We start from the raw sequence: 25,629 nt of genomic DNA, 5'->3' as shown, positions 1-25,629 counted from the left end.
AAGAAATATTTGAGGTAGTTAGACTCTAGATATGGAAGAGATGAAATTGAATCTTCTTATTATCCTTTATAATAATAAATTCAAATTTTTAATTTGTTTTATCTTCGTAATTCTGAGTTTCCTCCACCATTCTTTTCGACTGTAGACGTTGAAGAATTAGATTAACCTTGAGTGAAAGTTAAAGAATAGCATTGATAGTTAGACTCTAAATATGGAAAAGATGAAGTGGAATCTTTCTTATTATTGAAACTGAAAATACCTGGTAAAAAATTAACACAAAATAAAATTAATATTATGCATTAAAGTTCATAAGTATTGTTGTTATTATATTAAGGCCTATGTATTATTATGTGAATTAGAATAAATATCAGTTAACAATATAATATTTTCATTTTAGAGCTAATGATAACATCACATCATATCATATGTACAACAATCAAATACAAAAAAAGAAGAAGAAGAAAATAGATAAAAAAAATATAAGATGTGTAGATATGCCCAGTCAAATGTATATACCAAACTTCGAATGCAATTATTGAATTTAGTAGATTTCAATAATCTTCTCACTAAAGCAATTATACAACTCTGTCCATAAAAAAACTACAACCACAGCTAAAACAATTATGGCAAACAAAAATATGCATTTATATACCATATTAATAACATAGTAATGATTATTGTAAATTTAATTTAGAGCTTCTGAGTTGGGGTATAAATTAAGAGTGATGATAAATAACCAAATTTTGTACAACCAAAATTAGGTTATATTAATAATTTGATGTATAAATTATATGTTAAAATAATAAATATAGTAAGTGGACAAGTTAAAAAGACTTATTAGCCTTTAACCTTATTTTTTATTTTTATATTTGAATTTTCTTTCTATTATTTTTAAAATTTGAATTAAAGTATACACTTAGTACATTTATGGTTCCAAAAAAGTAAAAAAATTATACACAAATCATAAATATATTACCACTATTGCACTTTCCATGAATTATACATGCATTCATATATTTTAATTAAATACATAAATAAACCTATTTTTTTTTCAAAAATAACTAGTTTTTGGTTTTAAAAAAATTGGTCATATAGATTTATTGATAAATTAATGTGGGTTTTGACTTTTGAGTTTGTTTAGGCGCAAGGGATTGTTTGAAATTTTTTGGGTCCCAAAATTTAAGATGAGAAAGCAACGACCAATTTCTGTAGGAGTACAAGTAATAATGCCGGAGGTATTTTTCTTCACAAAACAGATTATAAGAAAAATACTTGTGTCAATTCCCTCCATTTTCATCATCTTCCATCTCTCCCATTTTCTCTCTCCTCTCTCGCACCTACGCTCTGCTCACTGGCAAGACCTCACAAAGAGCTCATTGCCACCGCCTTCAACCGCTTACTGGTGAGTCCCGCTGAGTAAATTTGTTAGCATCGCAAAAAAATTGATAAAAATTCACTCAACTTTGCCCCAATTTCGTCCTGAACCCTAGACGACTTCATTTTCTGATCGACCTCATGAATTTTTTGTTTCTGTTGTGATATTTCCCATTTGACTGTATTTGCTGACTATGTCAGTCTGTCATTAATCTTCCTGACTGGATATAGTCTATCTCTCATTCCAAAACGTCTAGTTGCTTCGTCTCACTTGTAATTTGGGCTTAACTAAGTAAACGCTTGTTTTTGTTCAGGGCGCCGGATTTAAACATTTTCGCTTATTATCGTTCAATCTGGAGAGCAGTTTCAAACTGTACTGAATTTTGTCATGTATATAAAGCAGGTGAAATATCGGCATTTTTATTTGATTGGTTCCTGATTCCTTTCAGAATATGCTTACTCATTTCTTAGTTTCGTACGTATCTTCATTTCCAGGTTGTAATAGAAGGGTTTAAGAGTTACAGGGAACAGATTTCAACTGAAACATTCAGTCCCAAAGTTAACTGTGTTGGTATATACGTTTTCCTTCTACATATTATGTTCGTAGTTGTTTCATTTCACCCATGAATCTTGTTTGAGGAGTGTTTTATCAGATTAGATAATTTATGTCTTACGCATGTCTGCAGTTGGTGCTAATGGATCTGGTAAATCTAACTTCTTCCACGGTATGCTGATCAGGATTATTTTGTGATGTTATTTTTCTGCTTTTAGTGGTTAATTTTACTGATAAATCTCATTTTATTTACAGCAATTCGCTTTGTGATAAGTGACCTATTCCATAACTTGCGTAATGAAGAAAGACAAGCATTGCTCCATGTATGTTCTGCAGTGAAATATTGGGATACATTACTTATTTCTCTGATCCTATTTATTTACCCCTGAAATTTGAACCAAACACTTTGCTTTTGTGATTATCAGGAAGGTGCAGGCCACCAGGTGTTATCAGCATTTGTGGAGATTGTGTTCGACAACTCAGACAATCGAATACCTGTAAATTTGGATGATACTTTTACTTTTCAACTTTCCCACTTTGTATATTCTATGAACATCAAGTCACATGCTTTTTACATGTACAGTGGAAGTTGCTTCATCTACTCCTATGCATTGTCAGATGATTTGACATATCCACTGTTTAAGAATTTTATCCTGTTAAGTTATGCTCTGGCCAATTGTATCATAATTACCAACACTTGTTAGGCATATAACTTTTATTCCTGTGTGATTTTGCAATACTAAATAGTAAACCAATGTGGTGCTGGTGCTTAGCCTTCTTTATTTAAGCTTGATCTGCAGAAACTGTTAAGCCAGAAATGTAGCAAGAGTTGAATGCATATAAATTTCTCCAGTATTGCAGGTCCAATTAGTGTTTATCATTGTTTACAGTTTACTGACTATTTCCCTCTGTCTTTATATGTTGAAAAGAAAAATAGACAGTGGCAATAAATGGGAATGATTTTTAAGTTAAATAAAAATGATGAAAATAATTGTCAAGCGCACAGTGAATTGATCTTAGCTGCTGGAAAGTAAGGTTGTCTGCGAGATATTCAATACACCATCTGAAAAGCAAGATATTGTCTCAATTATATAACTTCATTAATGTGAAACCTAATATGATATATCCAGCCTTTCTGCTACATACAAATTTGGTGGGTTACTCTGATGTTAAAATTATTGACATGTTGGCCCATTTAGTCGACTATTTGATGAACTAAGAATGCATTTTCCACTGAGCTAATATTACTTCTTCAGTTGTTAGTTTTGACTTGTGGTATAATATTTTGAGAATTCTACTAGTAAATAGTTTAAGACCGACTGTAGTTTTTTTTGCACTTGTGATATATTGAGGCATGTTTGTTGGGTAAATTGTATGCAAAAGTAGCCACAGATTTTTGTAGCTCAACGCTAATGTCAGTGTTATTTTGTGTTTATATTCTGTGCAGAAACATATTCTAACTCCAAACCTGATTGTAGTTACTCTCTTACCGTGTATCTTTGATAGGTTGATAAAGAGGAAGTCCGGCTGAGGAGAACAATAGGTGTCAAGAAAGATGAATATTTCTTGGATGGAAAACATATCACGTATGTATGAACTTGTGTCATGTAGTTTAATGATTTTCTTTATTTGTCTTTAATTTTATCTAGTCTTGATTTTGGTACTTACTACTTGCCTAATTACTCAAAGACTTATTTAAACCCACTTCTTGGCAATTGACAATTGGTGGTCTTTGAGTTTTCAGGAAGACAGAAGTCATGAATCTGCTGGAAAGTGCTGGATTCTCTCGTTCAAATCCTTATTATGTTGTGCAGCAGGGAAAGGTATGTGGAATGTTTTCTTCGTCTCTCCTTATTGTCCTTCCCACTCATCTTTCTGACATATGTTTCTCTTTAGATTGCATCATTAACATTAATGAAGGATTCTGAGCGATTGGATCTGCTGAAGGAAATTGGAGGGACTAGGGTATATGAAGAGCGACGTCGTGAAAGCTTGAAAATCATGCAGGATACTGGCACGTGCCCATGAATTATTTTTTCTACCCATTTTACTTTGGAATCTAACATATGTCTGTTACAGGTAACAAGAGGAAGCAAATTATTCAAGTTGTTCAATACCTGGATGACCGACTTCGTGAGCTTGATGAAGAGAAAGAGGAACTGAAAAAGTATCAGCAGCTTGACCGGCAGAGGAAGTCCCTGGAGTACACTATTTATGACAAAGAACTCCATGATGCGAAACAGCAATTGGCGAAGGTATAATACTTATACTTGAACCTGTTTTCTTATTTGGTCTTTTTGTTTGATGATTCTTTTGTTGGGAATATTTAATTTGCAAGTTATAATCACTTCTGCGTCAAGTATCACTAAAGTTATTTCATTATTTGATAATATATCTATAATTCTATCATTTCTATGTATAAATAACCTTGTGGCTTTCGTAAAAATGATTTCTTTTTGTAATATCATGCCATCTAGTGTCTCGTTGTGGCATTTTTTGCATAGTGAGTAGTATTTTATAAGCATCTGACTGTACCATTGCCAACTATTGCAGATAGACGAGGATCGGTACAGAGTTTCTGAAAAATCTGCCACTATGTACAATAGTGTTTCAGATGCCCATGAGAAGTGCAAGGAGTTAGACAAGCTGCTTAAAGATCTGAGCAAAGAAGCCCAGATTTTGAGCAGAGAGAAAGAAGCAGTAGAGAAACAAAAGAAAGAGGCTATAAAAAAGCGTGCAAAACTTGAGCTTGATTACAAAGACTATGATGATAAGATTAGAGGAAATATTAGAGCTAAGGTGCTTTGACTATTGGCTTCTGCATAAATTTTTGACATTTTGGTGGATGTGCGTAGTCTCTGAGTGAAAGCCTTTGAACTGTTGTGTGGATTTTGTATTCCAGGAGGATGCTGTGATACAACTAGATCTTTTGGATAGAGAAATTTTGGAATCCAATGCTGAGCTGGCTAGAGTCAAGAAGTTACATGATTCGCAGATCAGGGAGGAGGAGCATTTGACTAGAGGGTATTATTTGGTTCCCTGATGGAGCCTGTAGATTCTTGTATCTTCGTTTTCTATGTAGTAAATCTTATGATCGAGCATCATGCAATCAAGTCATATCATGTTCTTCTTATAAATTGCCCTTTGGACTATCAAGGACCTAATAACCAGAAGGCAACAAATCAGCCTACATGGTCTTAAGCGAGGCGTATTTTTTTTATTGAGGGTGGTTAATCCACATAGTTAATGTCAACCACCTTTTCTATATCCTCCACATCACCCTACCTTTCTGACTCTTAGTTCACATTCACATAGCCTAGAGGCTCAACCCTTTTCATTTGTGTCTAGCTATTTATTTTTCTTACTATGTTTAATTGCTTTAATGTTATTTAATGAGGTATTTAATGCGAAGAATAATAATTTTTGGATTTCGGCATGGCAGGATTATGGAGCGTGAAAAGCAGCTTAGCATTCTATATCAGAAACAAGGACGTGCAACACAGTTTGCTAGTAAAGCAGATCGCGACCGGTGGCTACAAAAAGAAATCAAGGACTATGAGCAAGTTTTGTCCTCTAACCTTGTACAGGTAAGAATCCTTGGTAACAAATTAGTGATTCAGATTGAACAAGTTACTAACATTTACTGTAGAATTTGTTCGAAGTATATTATTCTTTGGCATAAGGACATGATGTCGTACTTTGGGAAAAATGTGATCGCATGCTCCTTAGGTATTGGTTTATTTTGTTTGGGGGTGGTGGTGGTGGTTGCTGTTGAGCAATGTGCTCTGCAATTTTTAGTTGACACTGAGTAGCTGTTTTCCTATGTCAAACTATTTATTAGTTACTGAGAGTAGTGTCATCACTGTCATGAAAAAGAAGCATTTCCAGTTATTCTTGCATGTTTTTATTCTTAGCTTCAATGCTGTGATGGTGGGGATATCGGTTTAACTGGTGGATGCATGACTCGTTGTCAAGTGCCTTTTATATCGAACCCTTGGTTTTGGTCCTCAATTAAATTTTTTCTCTCATCATTATATTAGGCAGTTAGATCTGCCTTCCCATTCTCATTACTTTCTTTCTAGCATGTTCAGTGTTGCAACACTTACTGATCCATGTGGATGAAACAACCCTTTTACTTCCATGGAGTGCATATCTTATCCAGACATGGTTTGTGTGAAGTAAATTAAATGAGATTAATTCTTGTGTATTGCTTTTGTCAGGAGAAAAAGCTTAGAGATGAAATTGAGCAGCTCAACAAAGAGATCAGAGCGCAGGATGACTACATAAAGGGGCGGAAAGATGATGCAGCAAAGTTAGAATCTTTAATTTCTGGATACAGGCAAAGCTACAACCAGTATAAAGTGGAGAGAGACAAACTGCATGATGAGCGGAAGTATGAATTTTGTTTTATTCATTTCAGTATTAAGGTTAACTGATGTGGAATCTAAAACCTTTTATTGGTATTTAGGACATTGTGGGGAAGAGAAAGTGAGCAAGCTGCTGAAATTGAAAGGCTCAAGTCGGATGTTCTTAAAGCAGAGAAAAGCCTTGATCATGCAACTGCTGGTGTGAGTGCTTTATGGGTGTTATCAATTCATGCAACTAAATAATATCATTGTATGATCACTACTGGTTGGATATCCCATCATTGTCTCTTCACGGTAGCCATATGGTTGGAGATGATGACTCAATAGTTTCTGGCTTTCTAAATGCTTATCTGTGGTGGACTATACTCTTGTTCCTATCAGATTTGGCCAGAAATTGAACTTAAGTTAAGCCTTTAATCTCTTTGACTAGATCCATTATACTTGTGGGATGGATCGATTGGCTGCTGTTGATGGGGACTCACAAGTCTATAATGAGAAAATGATATGCATGAAATTGAGATTATCTGAAGAGATAAAAGAAGGCTTTTCTTTTTCCCACAGATTTAGTAAACTATTTTGTTAAGGTTCAATGCACAAACTAATTATGCACACCTTTAAATCTTCCTTAGCTCTGTTGATGCTAACTAATAGTCTGAGATTTTTTTATGACGTTGCCTTGTTGTGCTCCTATCTTTGCTTTCACTTAGCTTCAGGCGTGATCATGGACATGGTATCTCCTGCGAACTATACACAATGAGGAGTAAACATTGTGTTTTTACTCTTTGCTTCCTGTGGTTCCTTCTTTTCTAATTTTCTCATTCTGATTTCTAAAATCTGCTATTATATTGTTAATATTACTTGACTCTTGGCTTTCGCAGGATATAAGAAGAGGACTTAATTCTGTGAGGAGAATATGTGACCAACATGGTATTGGTGGAGTATATGGCCCTGTTATTGAGTTGCTAGAGTGTGATGAAAAATATTTCACAGCTGTTGAAGTTACTGCTGGGAACAGGTGACGACAATTCTTACAATAGTTTACACGTCTCCTGTCAAATTAACCATTCATAGTTCCTCCTTTTGTTTTGCTTTCTTGCTTGGATATGCTCAATTCTGTCAATCATGAATCAACAGTAGAACTTAAGTTACATTGTTATTATGCCAGACATCTAAGTTTTGGTGTCTTCTCTAGTTTTGGTTTTCATACACTCAAGCATTCCTTTTTTTTGTACAGCTTATTTCATGTGGTGGTTGAAAATGATGATATATCAACCAAAATAATTGGGCACCTCAATGCACAGAAAGGTGGTCGGGTCACATTTGTACCCCTGAACAGGGTGAAAGCTCCACACGTCACATATCCACAGAGCTCTGATGTGATACCGCTTTTAAAGAAATTGAATTTCTTAGAGAAATATCGTGCAGCCTTTGGTCAGGTTTGGCTTTTGAAATGTCTCTGTTGCTTGCATGATAATCGATGGTTAGTTGGTCAAATGTACTTGAGTAAAAGTTCATTTGGGACACTGGAATGATGATAAGTTGATTATATATAAAATTGGTACTGCTTGCCATGATACTCATCATATTTCTTCTTATAGTTTGTTCTTAAGACATCACATACATTGTTACTGAAGGCCTGCCATTTATCTTCCGTTGCCTGTTGCATTTGCTGGTATTTGCTTCTTATATGCTCGCCTAATGATGACAGTACTTATGTGTTGTGTTTCCTTGTGTTTCCTTGTTAAACTGATAGGTGTTCGCAAAGACTGTGATTTGCAGAGACTTAGACGTTGCTTCAAGAGTTGCCCGTGCTGATGGTTTGGACTGCATCACATTAGAAGGTTGTAATTGTACACCATCTTGGTTCATTTTGGCTTTTCTGTTTGGATCTTGTGTACATTCTTAACCTCACTCCCTTGCTGCAGGTGATCAAGTAAACAAAAAGGGTGGCATGACTGGTGGGTTTTATGACTATAGGCGTTCCAAACTGAAATTTATGAGCACCATTAGACAGAATATGAAGTCCGTTAAGACAAAGGAGGATGAATTAAATAAAATCAGAGAGGAACTCCAACATATCCTTTGAAGAAAATTTCTATTCGCTTTCATTAATTGGGTTTATCTAATAGTATGCCTTTATTTTTGTTCTGTATCTGTTTGCTTGAATGATATCCGGTTCATGCTGTAACACATCTAAACTCCTCTTGCTTCTGGTTCACAACTACTTTTGACTTAATATTTGTTTATAAACCATTCTATGACTCTAGCTTTATCTTAAATGGATTTCCCATACCTTGTTTGCCTGGTATTTCCTACATAAAAGTGATGAAGTGCTGTAATGTAATCCAACTACCGTTTGTTTGTGCAATATAACATGTATAATAATTCTCCAGCAGGGTAAAGCCATTCTTGTTTAAGGATTACAGTATAGTAAATATTCTACTTAAACTTTTGGCCTTTTGTTTTCACTGAGCATGCCTCACTTACCGACCAGAAAATCAATGAGCTAGTGGCTGAGCAGCAAAAAAATGATGCCAAGATGGCTCATGAAAAATCTATACTTGAACAGCTGAAGCAGGACGTAATGAATGCGGAGAAGCAAAAGCATTCCATCTTGAAGTCACTTGAGAAGAAAGTGAGTCAATCTTGGAAAATGATTAGCTCAATGTTAAAATATGAAAATCCTTCAATTGTATATTTGTTATTATAATTTAGTATTATTGTTTTATTGTTTCCATGTTGTCTTTTTCTTTTCAGGAGAAGCTCCTTTCCAGTGTATTAAATCAAATAGAGCAGAATAGAGCTAATATTGCTATGAAGAGAGATGAAATGGGAACTGAACTTGTTGATCACTTGACACCAGAAGAAAAAGAGTCACTCTCTCGCTTGAACCCTGAAATAACTAATCTGAAGGAACAGCTAATTACCTGCAGGAGCAACCGCATGGAGGTTAAACATTAATTTAAGCTTTTCCCTTGATGTTTGCTTTGGATGGTTCCCCTTGATGACATTTGGCATTGTCCATCATTGACAGACTGAAACAAGAAAAGCAGAGCTGGAGATGAATCTATCTACCAATCTCGTTAGGCGGAAGGAAGAGTTGGAGGCTGTAATGCTCTCTTCAGACACTGATGTGTTGCAAGCAGAAGCTGAGTTGAAAAATCAGGAGTTAATGGACGCCAATTCATTAGTTGATCAATTGACCCAGGAGCTAAAGAGTAAAACTTCCTTTTCCTCATTTTCAATCTTCAACTTGAGGACACATCGTTTTGCCGCATCTTAACACTGTCATATCTTCTGCAGGCGTTACTCAAAGTATAGAGGAGAAGAATAGGAAAATGGAAGACATTAAAATTGAAAAGGATAAGCTAAAGGTAAATTCAGATGTTACCATTTTATATAATGTGTATAATGTTCTCTCATCCTAGCTCTTCTCTCTAGTCATACCTATTCTTTTTTCTCTTTCCGAGTTTGTATTTTGTAGATGCTAATTGTATTCTTGCATTTGTAGAGATTTGAAGATGAGTACCAAACTACTCTCCAGGATGAAGCGAAAGAACTGGAACAGTTATTGAGTAAGAAGAATATATATGTGGCCAAGCAAGAGGAGTACTCAAAGAAAATTCGGGAATTGGGTCCCCTATCTTCTGATGCTTTTGAAACGTAATCTTCATATCCAAATTCTACCTTATCACTAGAATTACTTATACTACTGCATGATCTTTATAACCTCTTGTTGGCAGATTGCTTTTGAAGTTATGCTTCACATGCAACTTTCATGTAAGATAGTCAAAATATAAAATTGCTTGCGTCAAAACCTACCAATGATGATATATCTATAGTAGTTGTTGTCAGAAATATCTTCTGTCATAAAGTCAAAATACACCCCCCCCCCCCCCCATTCTAAAAAATATAAACTATCAAGAGGTCTTGTTCTTGTTTCATCACTTGGGTGCATCATGTAGAACTTCCTTGAACATATTCGGAACTCATAATTTAATCTGAAGTACTTGTACACTTTCCAGACACTTCTCAGCTGGCTATAATCTGTTATGAACTGGTTTAACTATTGATGATTTTTCTTAATGAAATGTGGAGAGCTTGGCAAAACCAAATAATTTAGGTTAGGCTACTCTTTTGTTTTGGTGAGAGCTGGAGACAATGATATTTGTACTTAAACTGAATTTCCCATTAAATATCTTTAGCATTTGTTGCAACAAGTTCTATGTTAATTTATCAGTTATTAGCCAAATATAATTCCTTTCTGCAATAACCAAGAGTTTCTGTAAAAAAAAGCACTCGCCAATTCCCTTTGTACATCACTAATAGTCTTTACAAAGTTCACTATATGTTCAACGAACACTAAGATGACTGAATCCTGATCCAGTATCGGTGGAACAGTATCTGTGACGGTGCAAGCCCTCATATGCAAATTTGCTCCTTAGCTTCACTGAGCATGTGGTGATTGACTTATGGCTTTATTACTAAACTTTCTTTGCTCACGTAATCTGAAACTACATGCACTGTTTTTTTCTTCGAACAGTTGATATTTGAAGCAAGCTTCATATGACAATGAATGGACCTTATGGACCATATTCTCTGTTTATCCGTTTGCCTGGTGCTAATATGTTGGTTCCTGTTATCTGCTAGAATTCTTTTTTTATCCTTGATCTTTGGTGCTACATGTGCTTCTGTTCAATTGAATTTAGGCCTACAACATTGGACTTCTTTCTAATGATAATTTCATGTGATGCCCAATCTAGGTACAAACGAAAGAGTGTTAAGGAATTATATAAAATGCTTCATAAGTGTAATGAGCAACTGAAACAATTCAGCCATGTTAACAAAAAGGCGCTTGATCAGTATGTCAATTTCACAGAGCAAAGAGAAGAGCTCCAGAAAAGACAAGCTGAGTTGGATGCTGGTGATGAGGTAAAGTCATTCATATTATGATGACATTGTCCATTGAAGTCTTTATAGCATGTGGATGGATTTCTTGACTTTTTACTTATCTTTGATAGAAAATCAAAGAACTCATAACTGTTTTGGATATGAGGAAGGATGAATCAATTGAGCGTACGTTTAAAGGTGTAGCCAAACACTTTCGAGAAGTATTTTCAGAACTCGTACAAGGAGGTCATGGATTTTTGGTTATGATGAAGAAAAAGGTTTGTGATTTCATCATCACAGATAACATTTGTTGATAGTATTGACTTGTCGAGTTATGTTCCCTATATATCTTAAAATGATAAAAGGCCACGGTGCATATTGTGCTATGTTAAGATTTTAAAATGAATTTAACAACCGAAGGTAATATGCAAAGCTAAACAATAATTTGACCGCATAAAGTTTTATTTATCATATAAACCGTGACTGACAGCTATTATTGGTTAACTTTAATAAATCATTTGCATCTTTCCATGGCTAACAATAAAGATTAGACCCCAAAGTGCTAGGTCAATTGAGTTCAAGTGCAAAACTAAGTGCTGACCAAAGTTATTGGTTTTATCCAGTTGTACCATGTGCTCACTTCACTAATTTAGCCTTAAAAATTGGTGAAATGTGACGGACTGTTCTTAAATGGAGGCACATAAAATATGTGTTTTACTCATCTTTCTTTTACTAGAATGCTATTTTTTTCCCAAGAGCTCTTCTGTGTGAATTATTAAATTGTTCCTATTAAAATAATGGTTTGCAGGATATGGAGGATGCTGATAATGATTTAGATGATGACGAACCTCGTTCAGTGGAAACTGAGGGCAGGGTTGAAAAATACATTGGTGTCAAAGTGAAGGTTTGTTATTAATTTCTTGTCATGTGCTATTTTTAAAAAACTTTTTTACTATTACTATCCTTATTATCTGCTACATGAACATGAACCATGGCATGTCCTCTGACTGAGGGTACTTCAAAACTTAAAAACCTAAGAATCAATTTGCTTTTCCATCTAAAAAAATAATTAATTTGCTTTTAGGATGGGTGCATTTTAAAGCCATTATTCTGGTTCTTATTTTGCATCCACATTCTTTATTTTGCTTTCCCTTCTTGTGGTAGGTTTCTTTTACTGGACAAGGGGAGACTCAGTCGATGAAACAGTTATCCGGGGGTCAAAAAACAGTGGTGGCTCTGGCACTAATCTTTGCCATTCAGCGTTGTGATCCTGCACCATTTTACCTTTTTGATGAGATAGATGCAGCACTTGATCCCCAGTATCGAACTGCAGTCGGGAGTATCCTTGTTTATATTCTGGCTCTATTCTTGTACCTCATTTGCAAATGCTTTTAGCGTTTTATCTGCTCGTGTTATAGTTTTGCAAAGTTAGATAAATGATGCAAAACCCTCTACCCTATTTCCACTTCCCTTGTGCTACAACTGGTGGATCCTTAACTTGTTTGTCGCAGACATGGTCCGTCGTCTTGCAGACATGGCCAGCACTCAGTTTATTACGACAACTTTTCGTCAAGAACTGGTGAAAGTTGCTGACAAGATATATGGTGTGACACACAAAAACAGAGTCAGCCGTGTCAATGTAATCACCAAAGAAGATGCTCTGGATTTTATCGACCACGATCAGTCCCACAACGAGGTTAGCTTTTCTTTATACTGTGAAAATCATGTACATGAGAGAAATACAGAAGTGATTGATTATTGCGTTCCAATAATTGCAGTGATATGGGAAAACTTTTATGAGAAGCAGCGTAGAATAATGAGGAAGGAGGATTGTATATTGACAAAACTGTGCTAGGTAGATGCTGTTGTATTTTATGTGATGAAACTGTAGCCATTACTTATACAGATTATTCTTGTCAAATTTGGGAGTATTTTATAATTACTCTGTGGATTTTTATGTTATCTTTTTTCGAAAAGTTCGATTTTAATTTCTGTCTCTTTTCGATTGATCCGTTTAGTTCGATTTCAGTCTTTCTATTTTCAGAACTTTATGGTATGTTGTGTTATGAAGGTCGTGATTGGTTTCACTCATATTCGAAGAATAGGCATTTAGTATATAGTAATACTAGGAAAATAAAGAAATACTATTGAATAGGATATCAATATACCACGAGAGGAGAGTGATCAATTGCTCACTCATCATTTAATTGTTAACTACAACTAATTTAAGGCTATAGAATTTTAGAAAATGTGTGGTCTATAATTTGCCACGTGTAATCTTCATTTTTATTAAAAAAAGATTAAAATAAAAACTCCAAATTAGGGTTTTGGATGAAAATGTCAATATATTGTTTTGAAAATATTATCACAATGCTTTGAGAATGTCAACACAATGCTTTAAGAATGTTAACTCATTGCTTATATTGACATTCTATATGTATTATATTGATATATTTTATATAGTATGTTGACATTTCTGCTTGTACGAAAAAATTAAAAAAATTTGAATTTTTTTTCAAATTTTGACGTCGGAACATATGCATGTAGGATATCGTTGGAATCCTTATGAAATTATCTTTAATTTATATATGTTATATGAATTTAAAGTTTGGGGATTTAAAAGTTAGTTATAACTAAATATGTAGTTAATTGACATTAATACCTCTATTGATATTTTTTGGAATTAATCCTATGATCTTATTGACGTTTTTCGTTGATTGTATTGACATTTAGGGATTAATGATCTAAACCCTTAATTTGAATATTTAATGACTACTCCCTCCGTCCCAGAGAAGTTGGCATACTTTGAAAATGGCACGGGATTTTAGGAGGTTTTGTTTTGTGTGTTAAATGGAGAGAGAAAATATAATTTTTATATTCATGTGAGAGAGAACTTTTTCCAAAAAGGGAAATGTGACATCTTTTATGGGACAAACTAAAAAGGAAAGTGTGCCAACTTCTCTGTGACGGAGGGAGTATTATTTAGTTGTAGTTGACAATTAAATTATGAGTTAGCAATATAACATATTTATATTTGCGCCGGTTGATCACCACGAGATTTGGGCTAAATATAAATTACTATAAGGTATTTTGACCATTGCATTCATGCACCGCTAAGTCAGTCACATATTTTTTTAATCATTGCCATACTATATGATTAAATTTGCAATTTTCAGGGAAAACAATACCATCAAACATTTTTTAAAAAATCACTAAGAAAAAAGAATATGATCAAAATGTTATTTAGACATAAATGATAAAAACATATGAAATCATGGCTTTTTAATCATAATATGTGAAATTTACAGAATTGATGAGTTCAGAAAATGACGTATTAATAGGAAATTATACTCATGCCACATTATCTTAAATACCACATTAACAATTTTTTTTATTATTATATTAAAATTATATACCAGACTATCAATCACGTCATTACAAATTCTTTGGTTGTTATTTATCTAAAATTCGCATTTTTTACGATAAAAAAGCATCGCAATATTCTTATACTCTGCATTTAGGGTTTGAACTAAAATTTGGAGTCAGAAAAATCAAAAACAAAATTACGCATAAATATGACGTGTCTTTATTTTCTGCATCATCTCTTCCATTTTAGTCTCACAAGTCGAGTGCAGACTGCAGAAGCTTCGATAGCACTTCCATGGCGTCTTCTCTCTCTAGAAAACTCTCCGCTGCCATTCTCTCAAAGCACAGACCACTCTCAAACACATCTCTCTCTTTCTGCACCAAAAGTCTCTCCTCCCCAGAATCCGTTTCCGATTCCGACTCACCCCCCGATTCCCCCCCTCCAAACCAGCAGCGCACCAATACAGATCGACCCCTCGAAAACGGCTTGGACCTCGGCATTTACAAGGCGATATTGGTAGGGCAGGTTGGGCAGGCGCCGATTCAAAAGCGGCTGAAAAGCGGGAAAATGGTAACCCTAATTTCGCTCGGCACGGGTGGCATTCGCAACAATCGGAGGCCTTTGGACAACGAGGAGCCGCGTGATTACGCCAATCGCTGCGCGGTGCAGTGGCACAGGGTCTCCGTTTATCCAGAGAAATTGGGCGAACTCGCCGCGAAAAATCTCGTCCCCGGTTCTACATTGTACGTGGAAGGGAATCTCGAGACTAAAATATTCAATGATCCAATAACTGGACTCGTCCGTCGAATCAGAGAGATTGCTGTACGTAGGAATGGGAGGATTCTGGTTCTAGGAAACGGAGCTGAAGCTGCGCAGTTTTCAAGGAATGATATGGCCGGGGTTGGATATTACTGAGGTGATGTTCTTTACAATGCTTGGCTAGAATGCTTATGTGATCGCAATGCTTTAGGAACTAGAGGAATTCGTAGTTGGATTTTGTATTGGCCATGAATTTGTGCCTTTGTGTTCGTTTTCAAAGTTCCAGAATTCAGTGCTACTATAAATTTGAAGTATTTGTCAGTTTTTGTTCGTCTATCTTCTTAATTGTATTGGTTATGACCTTTATTTCAATGTTTTTATCATGAGAGCGTGATAACTAATAATAGGAATCAGGTATTGATGATTTTCCCGTGGTAAGGCCACATTAACCGACAAACTAGTGCAGTGCGTATCTCGGGAGCCAAATTCAATAGGCTGCAGTTATACAAATGTTGTAAGCAAAACTTACTGGCAGTTCCTTTTAGTAATTATTCATCAGTAATGCATTGGTGCTAGTAATACTAAGTAACTATCACTAAAGATTTAGCACCCTTGCCTAGGTTAAGTTGTCAGGCCAAATCCAAATGGGAACAAAGGATCATAATGTGGATCACCTACATTCATGGGGAGCTGGTCGACTGATTTGAACCATGTTCTAGGAAGTTTTCCAGTGAAGCCATATTGACCAAATAGGACATCAGCTACACCTTGGCCCTCTGTTCCTGGAAGCCAAGCTGCGACAAGTGCGTCTATCTTATCTAGGTAAGGCTCAATTGTCACTGGACGCCCAGATATGATAACAACAACGCATCTGACAACCCTGCAGACGTTCCTGATAGTACTTGGACCTGGTTCAATTATAGTTAGGTTTGTGCTGTCTCCTTTTTCCTCAGCATATGGGACCTCACCCACAACAACGATGGCATAAGAGAAATTTTGTGACTTCACTAGATCCATGCCAGGGTTTTTCATGTGGACAACTGGAGTGGAAGGGTCTACTGTCTTTCTGATAGCATTTAAGACTGTGGTTCCTGCAATGCGGATTTATTAGAAAGTTATCTCTATATAAATTATTCTCATTACAACTCTGTTACATGTAAAGATGTGCTTTGCTGAAGGCTATATTACTTTATTTTGGAAAGCTAAGCATATCAGAAATAGTGGAAATCCATCTAATATGTTGAGAATATGTTTAAACTTCAGAGTTTGAGGCATTAAAATTTGAAGTATACCAACTATGAGATCACTGACTTGGACACCCTGCCATTCAACTGTCCAGCCTCCACATTGATATCCAAGATTATCAGCATGAGTTCCTGCAACAAGTACTTTCTGCACATCCTTTTTAAGAGGAAGCAATGGCTGATTAGCACTTTTACCATTTTTCAGAAGCACTAGTGATCTTCTCACTGCTTCCCTGGCCAATTCCCGATGATTCTTTCCAAAAAAAGTATGCTTCGGTTATTGTTGAATTGCAAGGACAATAAACAGTAGCAGGAAGGTTTACAATTAGCAGATGGTATACCTGGCTGCCAAGTTGGTTTAACAAGCTAAGGTCGGCGAAGGGGTTTTCAAAGAGACCCATGGTGAACTTCACCCTTAATATTCTCCTCACGGCATCATCTATCCTGCTCATTGGGATATTGTTGCTCTTCACTTGGTAGGTCAGATCATCAATAAATTCTGTGAGATTATCTTCCAGCATGACCTAGAATAGTTAAACCATCTGACATTAGACAGAAGGATGACAGGACATGTTTGTGTTGTAGCTAGATGTTTTATAAATGTCTTGTATTACAGCTTTGGGAAATGTCTAACACTCACTATGTCTATTCCTGCAAGAATACCAGCTTCAATTGAATGGGAATAGTTTGAATGAGGTGGATCTGTAATTCTGTCAATGCCAAGCCAACTTGATATGATGAGGCCCTGCAATTCATGTGTGCACTCAGTATTGTCTTTTTATTCTCTCGAGGCAACTTTAACGAAAACATGATATCTATCATTAATTTGTGTTACCCTGAATTTGAGCTTGTGTTTTAGGAAACCTGTAAGTAGATCACGGTTAGCATGCATTTTCTTGCCATTCCAGCTTGAATAAGCCACCATGACTGAGATGACACCCTTTCTGATTGAATCCAGGTATGGAAGCATGTGAATGCTGAGCAATCCATGAAAGTCAAGCTCTGTGTTGTTCTTATCAATGCCGTTTACGGTTCCTCCTTCGCCTACAAAACCTTTTGCACAGGCTGCGACCTTTGCCCTTAGGTAAATGAATAATATCTTCACTTGTTAGGCAACCATATTTTTGTTCTGGGTTGAAATACAGAAAGAGATGGAGATTTATACTTTCCAGCAAGAAAGGGGACACCCTTTCTGGAACTGGCAGGAATGTCGCCCTGTAAACCGGGTATGAATTCTGTCATTGCTCGAACCACCTTAGGATCTTCACTATAGCTTTCGAAACATTGGCCCCATCTTGGATCTCTGCAAACCTGTAGTCAGATGAACAGAATGACTAGACCTGATACTTAACACTACTGAGTTTAGTTTAGGTATAAATTACTTACAGCAAGGCTGGGTGCGAAATTGTAGTTGATTCCCGTTGCTCTAACTTCAAGTGCAGTGGCTGCTCCAATCCTCTTGACAAGGGCTGGATCTCTGTTCCACCACTGATGTTAGGATCTGATGTTCGTGTCAAAATGTATAAAACGTTAGACTTGCCTGGTGGCTCCGAGGCCGACATTGTGAGGGAAAATAGTAGCGTTGTAGACATTGTTGTTGCCGTGGGTAGCATCAGCGCCATAGAAGATAGGTATTCCGAGCCGAGTCGAAAGAGCTGCCTTTTGAAAAGTGTTCACCATTTTCACCCATTCCTCTGCAGATGCCTTGGGAGATGGACTACTCCCAGCTCCACTTAAAACACTCCCTACACATCCACCAAACTAAATCCATAGAGTTGTTGGTGCCAAAAAACAATTAAGAAAATAGAGAATTACCTATGAAATATTTCTTGAGTAGAGTTGGAGAGACATGCATCCTCTCAATCTGAGTCATCTGCCCAATCTTTTCTTCAAGGCTCATTCTCTTCATCAAGTCTCTGATTCTTGCATTTAATGGCTGTTTTGGGTCTTTGTATTTCATGTATTCCTTTGCTTCTGTAACTACTATCACCATTAATACCATCACCATCATTTTCATCTTCACACCCCTTGAAACCACCTTCATCATTACCTCTGCAACACAGCCTATTTATGTTCAACAAATAATGCAATTATTTAATTTTGTCTAGGGAAACATAGTAAAATAAGTAATACCTCTAGTTGCACGCAAGGTGTAGAGATAGCTATTTAAAGGTTTTTTATAAATATTTTGTAGAGGATTATGAAGATTTCAATGAGAGTAGTATCTGTGCCAGTGTGTGAATAAATATACAAGTAGTGATTCCTGATGAGTTTTTAGTGGGAGGTATTTTCACATGTATTCTTGGATATTTTGTTATAAGTGCAAATGACTAAATTATTTTGGGTTTAATCTTTTTGTAGTTACTTGGTTTAAAACTAGGCAGATAAAATGTACTAAAATATTTTTTTATTTCTTTGATCAAAACGTAATTATTTTAAGGCCTTTTTTTTTATAACAGGTTTTCTATATCAAGTTCTATGAATTCGATTTTTCCATAATTTATCTATATAACTTTTAAAAGTAAATTGCAATTTAGTCATGATTTTTGATACTACAACTTAGCAATAAAGACCTAATTTTTAATATTTGTTGCAATTTAGATTTATTGATTTTTGGTATGAGATTGAAGTTGAAATTTAGGTGTGAATTGCAGTGTCAAAACTCAAAATTAATTCAAGGTTTATTTAAAGCTCATTATTTGAACTTTGACATTATCATCTACTCCATATTACTGATAAGATATTGAAGTGAATATGAGAGAGCACTTACCTAGTGGTTGGACCCACTTGAAACGATTAGTAGTACAAAAAAAAAACGTAAAAATATTATCACAAAAATAAGAGAACTTCAAAGAAGAATTTATCAAAAATGCCAAAACATTTTCTGCAAAATGGGATTACTAACTAAACAAATGACGAAACTCTAGCGACTTATAAAACTAACCATATGATAGCACTACAACAAATGACGAAACACTAGCAACTTCCAACATAGTTATATTTACCGATTTATGGTAAAATCTCTATACGTTAGTTATTTTGGAATCATAAAATTTCATTGGCAATTTAAAATTCAAAAAAAGAAATGTTAAATATTGCTGTTTAAACATGGAAAAAGATAAAAGAATTCAAGACTAATTGATCAATACATATAAGTACCAAGTGGATGATACAGAATATCCCACTAGTGCACGTTATAGTGCATTCTAGTTTTTTCAAAGGTAGTACCTTATCTTCATCATATACACTGGATAACAGCGTTATGATATTTAATATTTTCATGATATTGCCATTAACATTTAAAACTAGTTATATTTGCAACAATGATATTTTACAACTTGCCATATTAAACATACATTACTAGTAAATCTTTTACAATTCGCACAAATCTATACATATATAAAGGATCAGTTTTTTGGGATGCCATGTAGCAAGACTTACATAGCACAAGCATAGTGCATCCATGCATTATTGCAACTCTATGTACATCATATTAACACGTAGATGATGGCGATGACAAAGCTTCAAGGAGGAGCAAGCAAGCTGCGTAAGTAGGTTTCGACATAATCGAGACCGCAGTACTGCTTAACAACGGGCAGAGTAGCCGGAACGTCGAGTTGGAAGTCGGAATCAGTCCCTTGTGTGGCTCCCCAACCTTTAAGCTGTTTTCTAGCCTCCACCACAGCCGCTCGTATACCGCAATATACTGAAGTCGCAAGAACCAAAGGAGGTTCGCCACTAGCTGCACGTGCGCACCACATCACACAACAACAACAACAACACCCACACAAACCATTGCTATCAGACACACTCAAAACACTACATTACCCTTAGAAGAGAGAACGCGGTCTGGGTGATGCCCGGTGTTGAGCACCCTAGCATTGAACTTTTTCGGAACGTTGTCAAGACTCGGGATCTTGTAATCCCAAGTGCTGTTTGTAGTCATAAGTCCCTCTTCATTAGTCAAGTATTCTTCAAGCATGAAAAACCCCACACCTTGTATGAAAGATCCCTCAATCTGTATGTATCAAACTCAACCTAATGAATTGCATTATCCATGTAAGTTATAAGTCACCATTTTTCTTGAACATACAGTACCTGTCCCATATCAACAGCAGGGTTCAAGCTCTGCCCACAGTCGTAGACGATATCCGTTCTCAATATAGACTTTTCGCCCGTGAGGACGCATATCTCCACCTGCAACCACAACAAACTCGCTGTAGTAACACCATTCGTGAAGCATTGAAGTAAAAACATAGGAAATGTTACCTCACTTACTGCAGCACCATAGTTCAAGTATTCTGTCGAACCGGACTCGGGAAGAAAGTAAGAGTTTGCTGCCAAATTTATAGACTGACTATGTGCCTGATTACAACGCATAATACACAGTTATTTGGAAGGATATTGTAGCATGAAGTGAATCGAATGCAAAAAACAAACCTCGAGAATGAGATCGTTCCATTGGAGTGAGCCCTGTTCGTCTTTCAGCGTAGTGGCAAGAGGGCTTAATCGTTCGACTAAAAGAGTAGAGCATTGGATCACAGCAGCACAACATGCTTCAGAGGTGGTGCTTCCAGCGGTTATGCCTCCTTGTACAAGGCTCAACGTGTCTGACTCTACAACGCGAACCTTTTCGATCAGGTTTTCCATTCCATCACATTTGATCAAACTGAGAGCATAGGCAGTTGCTTGTTTCACCTTTGTATACAGCCCTTGCCCCATCTCTATGCCTCCAACTTCCACAACCACGGATCCATCGTTAAGGATGCTCACTTTCCCCGGTTTCCCACTCACCGTCACTTTATACACAATCGGAACACAAGAAATGCCTCTTTTACACCATACGTTGGACCGGTTGAACTGCTCTACCGCTGCAGTCCTCTCCATATAGCATGATGAACTAATCAACTCGTCCCAAATACGAGGCAGGGTGTAGTCCGAAGCTTCTCCAGCAGCCTCAGCGTAGAATAGCTGCAGGCTCTCGCCTGTGTGAAAATTGATTTCTCTGACTGAACCGGCTTCCATTGACAGCAGAGACGCGACGCGCTCTATTATAGCTTCAGCGATGAAATTCCCCTGCACGTCACCAGGGGCGCGCATCATTGTTTTGCTCGTGTTGTTGGTCTTGCATAGTTTTATGTCGAACGAGAGAGCTCCCCAGTTGTACTTCTTCAGCCCTGCTACTAGCATATATGGGATGAAGGGGCTGAAGTCGATAAAGAAGCCTGCATCGATAAGTATATCGACATGGAGTGCTGTCAATTTGCCATTCTCTTTGAATCCAACAGTGTATGTTATCTTCATAGGATGTCTCCCTCCTGCTATTATCATGTCAGCGTTTCGGTCTATGTAGCTTCTGACCGGTCGGCCTAGTTTTCGAGCTGCAAGTGCACATGCTGTTGCTACCTGAAAACACAACATTGTTGAGACAGAGAGATATAGAGAGAGGAGCGATGATCACACTCACCTTCATTGCTCTTTGACACTTCCCTCCGAAGCCTCCACCTAATCGTCTTGTAATAACACGAACATTGTGCTCTGGGACACCGAGACAACGTGCAATGGATATTTGAGCCAACTCAGGGGATTGGACTGAGCTATACACCACCATACAGCTGTCTTCATCCGGGATTGCAAGCGCTGTTTGCGTCTCCATGTAGAAGAAGTATTGAGAACCAAGTATGATCTGAATGTTCAAAAACAACATGTGAAGTATGTATGCAACTGACTGAAACAGCTAATCAATAAAAGTACCTCTTGAGAGAGAATCTTGTGATCAGCTTCAGCCATTCCTTTGGTGAAATCACCAATCATTTCCGGTTTTAGGTGAGGTTCGTAGGGTGAAAAAGTATCGAAGAAACTTGAGTATTCGACGGCCTCTTCAACTGTCAAGATTGGTGGTTCTAAGCCTTGTGTCTCATAATCCACTTGAACCATTCTTGCAGCGGCGTTGGCTTCCTTTTGGCTACGTGCAACCTAACGAATATAATTAACAAGGCAAAGTCAGACAAACAACCGGTTACAATTAGTACCATATGACAAGTTTCATATACCACAAACGCGATTAGATCACCAGCCGACGCAGTGGTATCGTCAGCAAACAAATATTCAGATCCGAAAAGGCCCGTGGCTCCAAAATTTTGTCCTCCTTGGGGGATGTCTTTGGCAGAGATAACATCAACGATTCCACTTGGTTTTGGGACAGCCTCGAAAGAGATACTCTTCACTCGAGCTAGAGGCTTCGTGCTATAAACAAGTGCTCCATGTAGACTATGTGGAGGTGAAGGAATGTCATCTACGTACACAGCTTCACCTGTTGGTACAAACAGATTTAACAAACTTCCTTCACCCCAAATTCCTACATACGGAAAAAAGATGAGAACGAACCGGAAGCTTGGATGATTGCTCCAACTTTAGGAATAGGCTCACCAACCGGATAGTATGTATCAGTTTCTTCGTTGCTTGAAGCAGCTACTTCGGAAAGTGAGACACCAAGCGTGGGAGAAGAAACATCAATAAACGCAGTGAGAAACGAAAACAAGAAACTAACTGCTAAGCTCTTCCTGTAAGCAGGATGCGTCGTTCCATGTTTGGGTTCGACAGAGAGTTTCACCAATCTAACTGCTTCAACCAAAACTTCAACGGTTAACACTTTCCCTGCCAAATACTCCTCCACTTCGCTAGCCCTTGTCGCGTGGTCTGTCCCATAAGCGCCAAAAGCCAGCCGAGCATAGTTCAAAGTAACACCACCACTTTCTTTAAAGCTAACATCAGCCAAGAAAGCAGCATTCAAGTATGGCAAAGCATTCCCAAGCGGCCTTGGTGCAGCCCGGTAGCTCTCAAAACCCACTTTCGGACCCAAGAAAGGAATGTAGACACTCAAGAGCACGTCTGTGGGGGCGAGAGGTGGCCCGTACAAGAACTCATCCATAGTCATCCTTTCCTGCGCACGGGCTCTCAAGAGGGCGACAGTCGACCCCACAGCAAGAAGCAATGTAGCAATATCCGAAGGAAAAGACCTCCTCTGTGCCATCACCAAATTCCCCCCAATGCTGGCTGAGTTCCTAATGAAAATGGAAGCAACCCTCTCCATATGATGAGCAATCTTCGCCAAGACTAAGTCGGATTCGCCTTCTTCCTTGAGAGATGATATAACTCTTGAAATCGAAATAGCTGCCCCGAACTCAATCCCGGATTCATCCTTTTTAACCATCAAGAGCTCAGGAATGTACCTAAGATCAATGTACTTATCATATCTCTCTGTTTCCTTGTAATATCCCATCCCTGTATTCCCGACGACTAACTTGAACCGCGCACCATCCGCCACCAAGCTGCCGAGTTCCTCTAGACTAACTGGAGTGAACCAAGAGAGACTTTCAGAATTCAAGACTGTGCTACATTCTTGTTTGCATACTCGTACATATGGCCAGACGTCGTCTTGAGGATCGTACGGTGGAAACTCCCCTTTCGGAAAAGCATTCATCCCAAGATCCTCGATGTCAACATCAGCAGCAAAGCTCTTGCAGGCATCAGCGATGGGGCGGTAGCCAGTGCAACGACAGAGGTTGCCGGTTATAGACGTTTGGGCTTGGGAGGCGGTGAGGTTGGAGAATCCGGGGGGTGGGGGCTGAGGTGCTGTGTCGGCGTTGGCAAGGGCGGAGAAGAAGGACATACAGAAGCCGGGGGTGCAGAAGCCGCACTGGGAGGCGTGGAAACCCGCGAAGCGTTGGTGGATTGGGTGGAGGCCGTGCTTGGTGTTGCCGAGGCCTTCGGTGGTGGTGATGGAGAAGCCATTGAGGCTGCAAAGGAGAGTGAGGCAAGAGCTCACACTGAATATCTCTGGTTGGTTGAGGACAGGGTTGAATCTTGAGAGCACCACCACACAAGCCCCACAGCCACCTGAATTCAATCACAGAATTACTACACAATTCATTCATTGCTTGTTGTAATGTGTAAAGGGAGTGAAACTCTAATTTGTGCATGCAAAACAATCCATAAAAAAAACTACTATCAAAGTAGTCTAATACTCATGAATCATGATAGAGTGGTTGATGACTGACTTTAAATTTCTGTTAATTTATCTATAAAAAGAGTATATTAAAAGATTGATTTATAATTCAAATACACACCATCAATTCTATGGTATCAAACACATTCTCGGAATAATAGTCTCTCTCGAGTAAAAAGCCGACACAATAACTTGGAATTGTGATCTTTCTTTCATTTCCCTTTTTTATTTAATTTTAGATTATCTAGATTTGCATGCTTACACAAATATTTCAATTTGAGTTCAGTTATACTGCAAAATCTTAAGAGTTAACTCATTTCCAACCTTACGATATAATCAATTATTTATTAAAGTTGCGAGATTGACTAAAAATTAACCAAATTTCATGATTTTTTAGACAATTTACCATTTTTAAGTATATAATGAAGAGTATGTTAGCATAGATTATGGCCGAGGCACCTAACCTTCACCGCAGCCGAGCTTGACACTCTTGAAAGGAGTGGCGGAGCGCAGGAATTCGAGCAAAGTGGTGGAGGGATCGACTTCTCCCACCTCGTATCTCTTGCCGTTCACCTCAAACACGAGATGACTATCATCCCCGGCCACTGCACAATCTTTTTTCTCCATTTTCTACGTATCTCTTTCTCAAGAAAGTTCTAAATATGTAAATATAAAGGCATGAATAACTACCGAAAATGGATAAATTTGCATTGCATCGCCTCTCCTTATGGTAGTACCTCAAAACTCTCAACCGTCAACTTCTTTAAAGGTCACATTGCCCAATTCGACCTAGCACTTTCATTTTTCACTGATGCAATATTAAGTAATCTATATTAATTTGCCTCACCAAATTATATTTCTTTCGTGTATTGCTAATGCATTATCAATAGTGACGGAGCCAGAAATTTATATGAAGATGGGCAAAAATATACATAGGCAAAATTTAAGAGATTTAAGAGGGGCAATTAATGAAATTTGAGGTGGGGCATTTGCCCATGCTAACTAGTAGCTAGATCCGTCCCTGATTATCAACTCACCTATATGATGACACCAATAAATTTTATTTT

General features: G+C 37.3%; 4 protein-coding genes across 19 annotated transcripts; 2 read left to right on the top strand and 2 right to left on the bottom strand.

Annotated features, from left to right (window-relative positions):
* The first annotated feature begins 1,245 nt into the window (after window positions 1-1,245).
* LOC125209273 (structural maintenance of chromosomes protein 3-like) lies at window positions 1,246-13,172 on the top strand. Its single transcript, XM_089068131.1, has 30 exons — window positions 1,246-1,402; window positions 1,689-1,777; window positions 1,870-1,945; window positions 2,061-2,099; window positions 2,183-2,250; window positions 2,353-2,424; window positions 3,434-3,513; window positions 3,672-3,750; window positions 3,824-3,941; window positions 4,007-4,182; window positions 4,481-4,726; window positions 4,830-4,951; window positions 5,370-5,514; window positions 6,148-6,320; window positions 6,396-6,495; window positions 7,173-7,309; window positions 7,529-7,730; window positions 8,048-8,135; window positions 8,220-8,369; window positions 8,778-8,929; window positions 9,052-9,243; window positions 9,329-9,512; window positions 9,598-9,668; window positions 9,806-9,957; window positions 11,058-11,226; window positions 11,316-11,462; window positions 11,993-12,088; window positions 12,349-12,523; window positions 12,696-12,880; window positions 12,963-13,172. Exons 2-30 carry the CDS (start codon window positions 1,763-1,765, stop codon window positions 12,963-12,965), a joined length of 3,612 nt encoding a protein of 1,203 aa, XP_088924257.1. The 5' UTR covers window positions 1,246-1,402; window positions 1,689-1,762; the 3' UTR covers window positions 12,966-13,172.
* Window positions 13,173-14,772: 1,600 nt separating this feature from the next.
* On the top strand, window positions 14,773-18,902 carry LOC125214098 (Nucleic acid-binding, OB-fold-like protein). Of its 16 annotated transcripts, none has more exons than XR_016136621.1 (4): window positions 14,773-15,467; window positions 15,725-15,821; window positions 15,931-17,310; window positions 17,513-18,902. XR_016136621.1 is itself a non-coding variant. In XM_048114979.2 (2 exons), the coding sequence occupies exon 1, from the start codon at window positions 14,846-14,848 to the stop codon at window positions 15,464-15,466; it is 621 nt and encodes a 206-aa protein (XP_047970936.1). In that variant the 5' UTR covers window positions 14,773-14,845; the 3' UTR covers window position 15,467; window positions 17,513-18,902. The 16 variants fall into 16 exon arrangements, 1 of the variants encoding a protein (XP_047970936.1); XR_016136617.1 differs by having other exon boundaries at window positions 15,725-15,824; XR_016136623.1 differs by having other exon boundaries at window positions 15,725-16,132; window positions 16,760-17,310.
* Window positions 15,705-18,601, bottom strand: LOC125214096 (uncharacterized). The gene is made up of 9 exons (XM_048114976.2): window positions 18,370-18,601; window positions 18,095-18,299; window positions 17,941-18,031; window positions 17,720-17,865; window positions 17,390-17,633; window positions 17,195-17,299; window positions 16,896-17,078; window positions 16,603-16,807; window positions 15,705-16,401 (listed from the first exon to the last, which is right to left on the bottom strand). The coding sequence occupies exons 1-9, from the start codon at window positions 18,599-18,601 to the stop codon at window positions 15,932-15,934; spliced, it is 1,881 nt and encodes a 626-aa protein (XP_047970933.1). The 3' UTR covers window positions 15,705-15,931.
* A 981-nt stretch (window positions 18,903-19,883) lies between the features above and the next one.
* Window positions 19,884-25,419, bottom strand: LOC125214095 (aldehyde oxidase 4-like). Its single transcript, XM_048114975.2, has 10 exons — window positions 25,027-25,419; window positions 22,942-24,453; window positions 22,608-22,867; window positions 22,309-22,530; window positions 22,022-22,240; window positions 20,995-21,960; window positions 20,824-20,919; window positions 20,653-20,751; window positions 20,383-20,572; window positions 19,884-20,296 (listed from the first exon to the last, which is right to left on the bottom strand). The coding sequence occupies exons 1-10, from the start codon at window positions 25,187-25,189 to the stop codon at window positions 20,079-20,081; spliced, it is 3,945 nt and encodes a 1,314-aa protein (XP_047970932.1). The 5' UTR covers window positions 25,190-25,419; the 3' UTR covers window positions 19,884-20,078.
* Between the last annotated feature and the right edge of the window lie 210 nt (window positions 25,420-25,629).

This window comes from Salvia hispanica, chromosome 3 (assembly GCF_029641045.1).
Source record: "Salvia hispanica isolate PSC_SH4W2 chromosome 3, Shi_PSC_v1, whole genome shotgun sequence".
Classification (NCBI taxonomy): domain Eukaryota; kingdom Viridiplantae; phylum Streptophyta; class Magnoliopsida; order Lamiales; family Lamiaceae; genus Salvia; species Salvia hispanica.
Note: the sequence above shows the minus strand (reverse complement) of the source record. Positions and strands in the feature narration are given on the sequence as shown.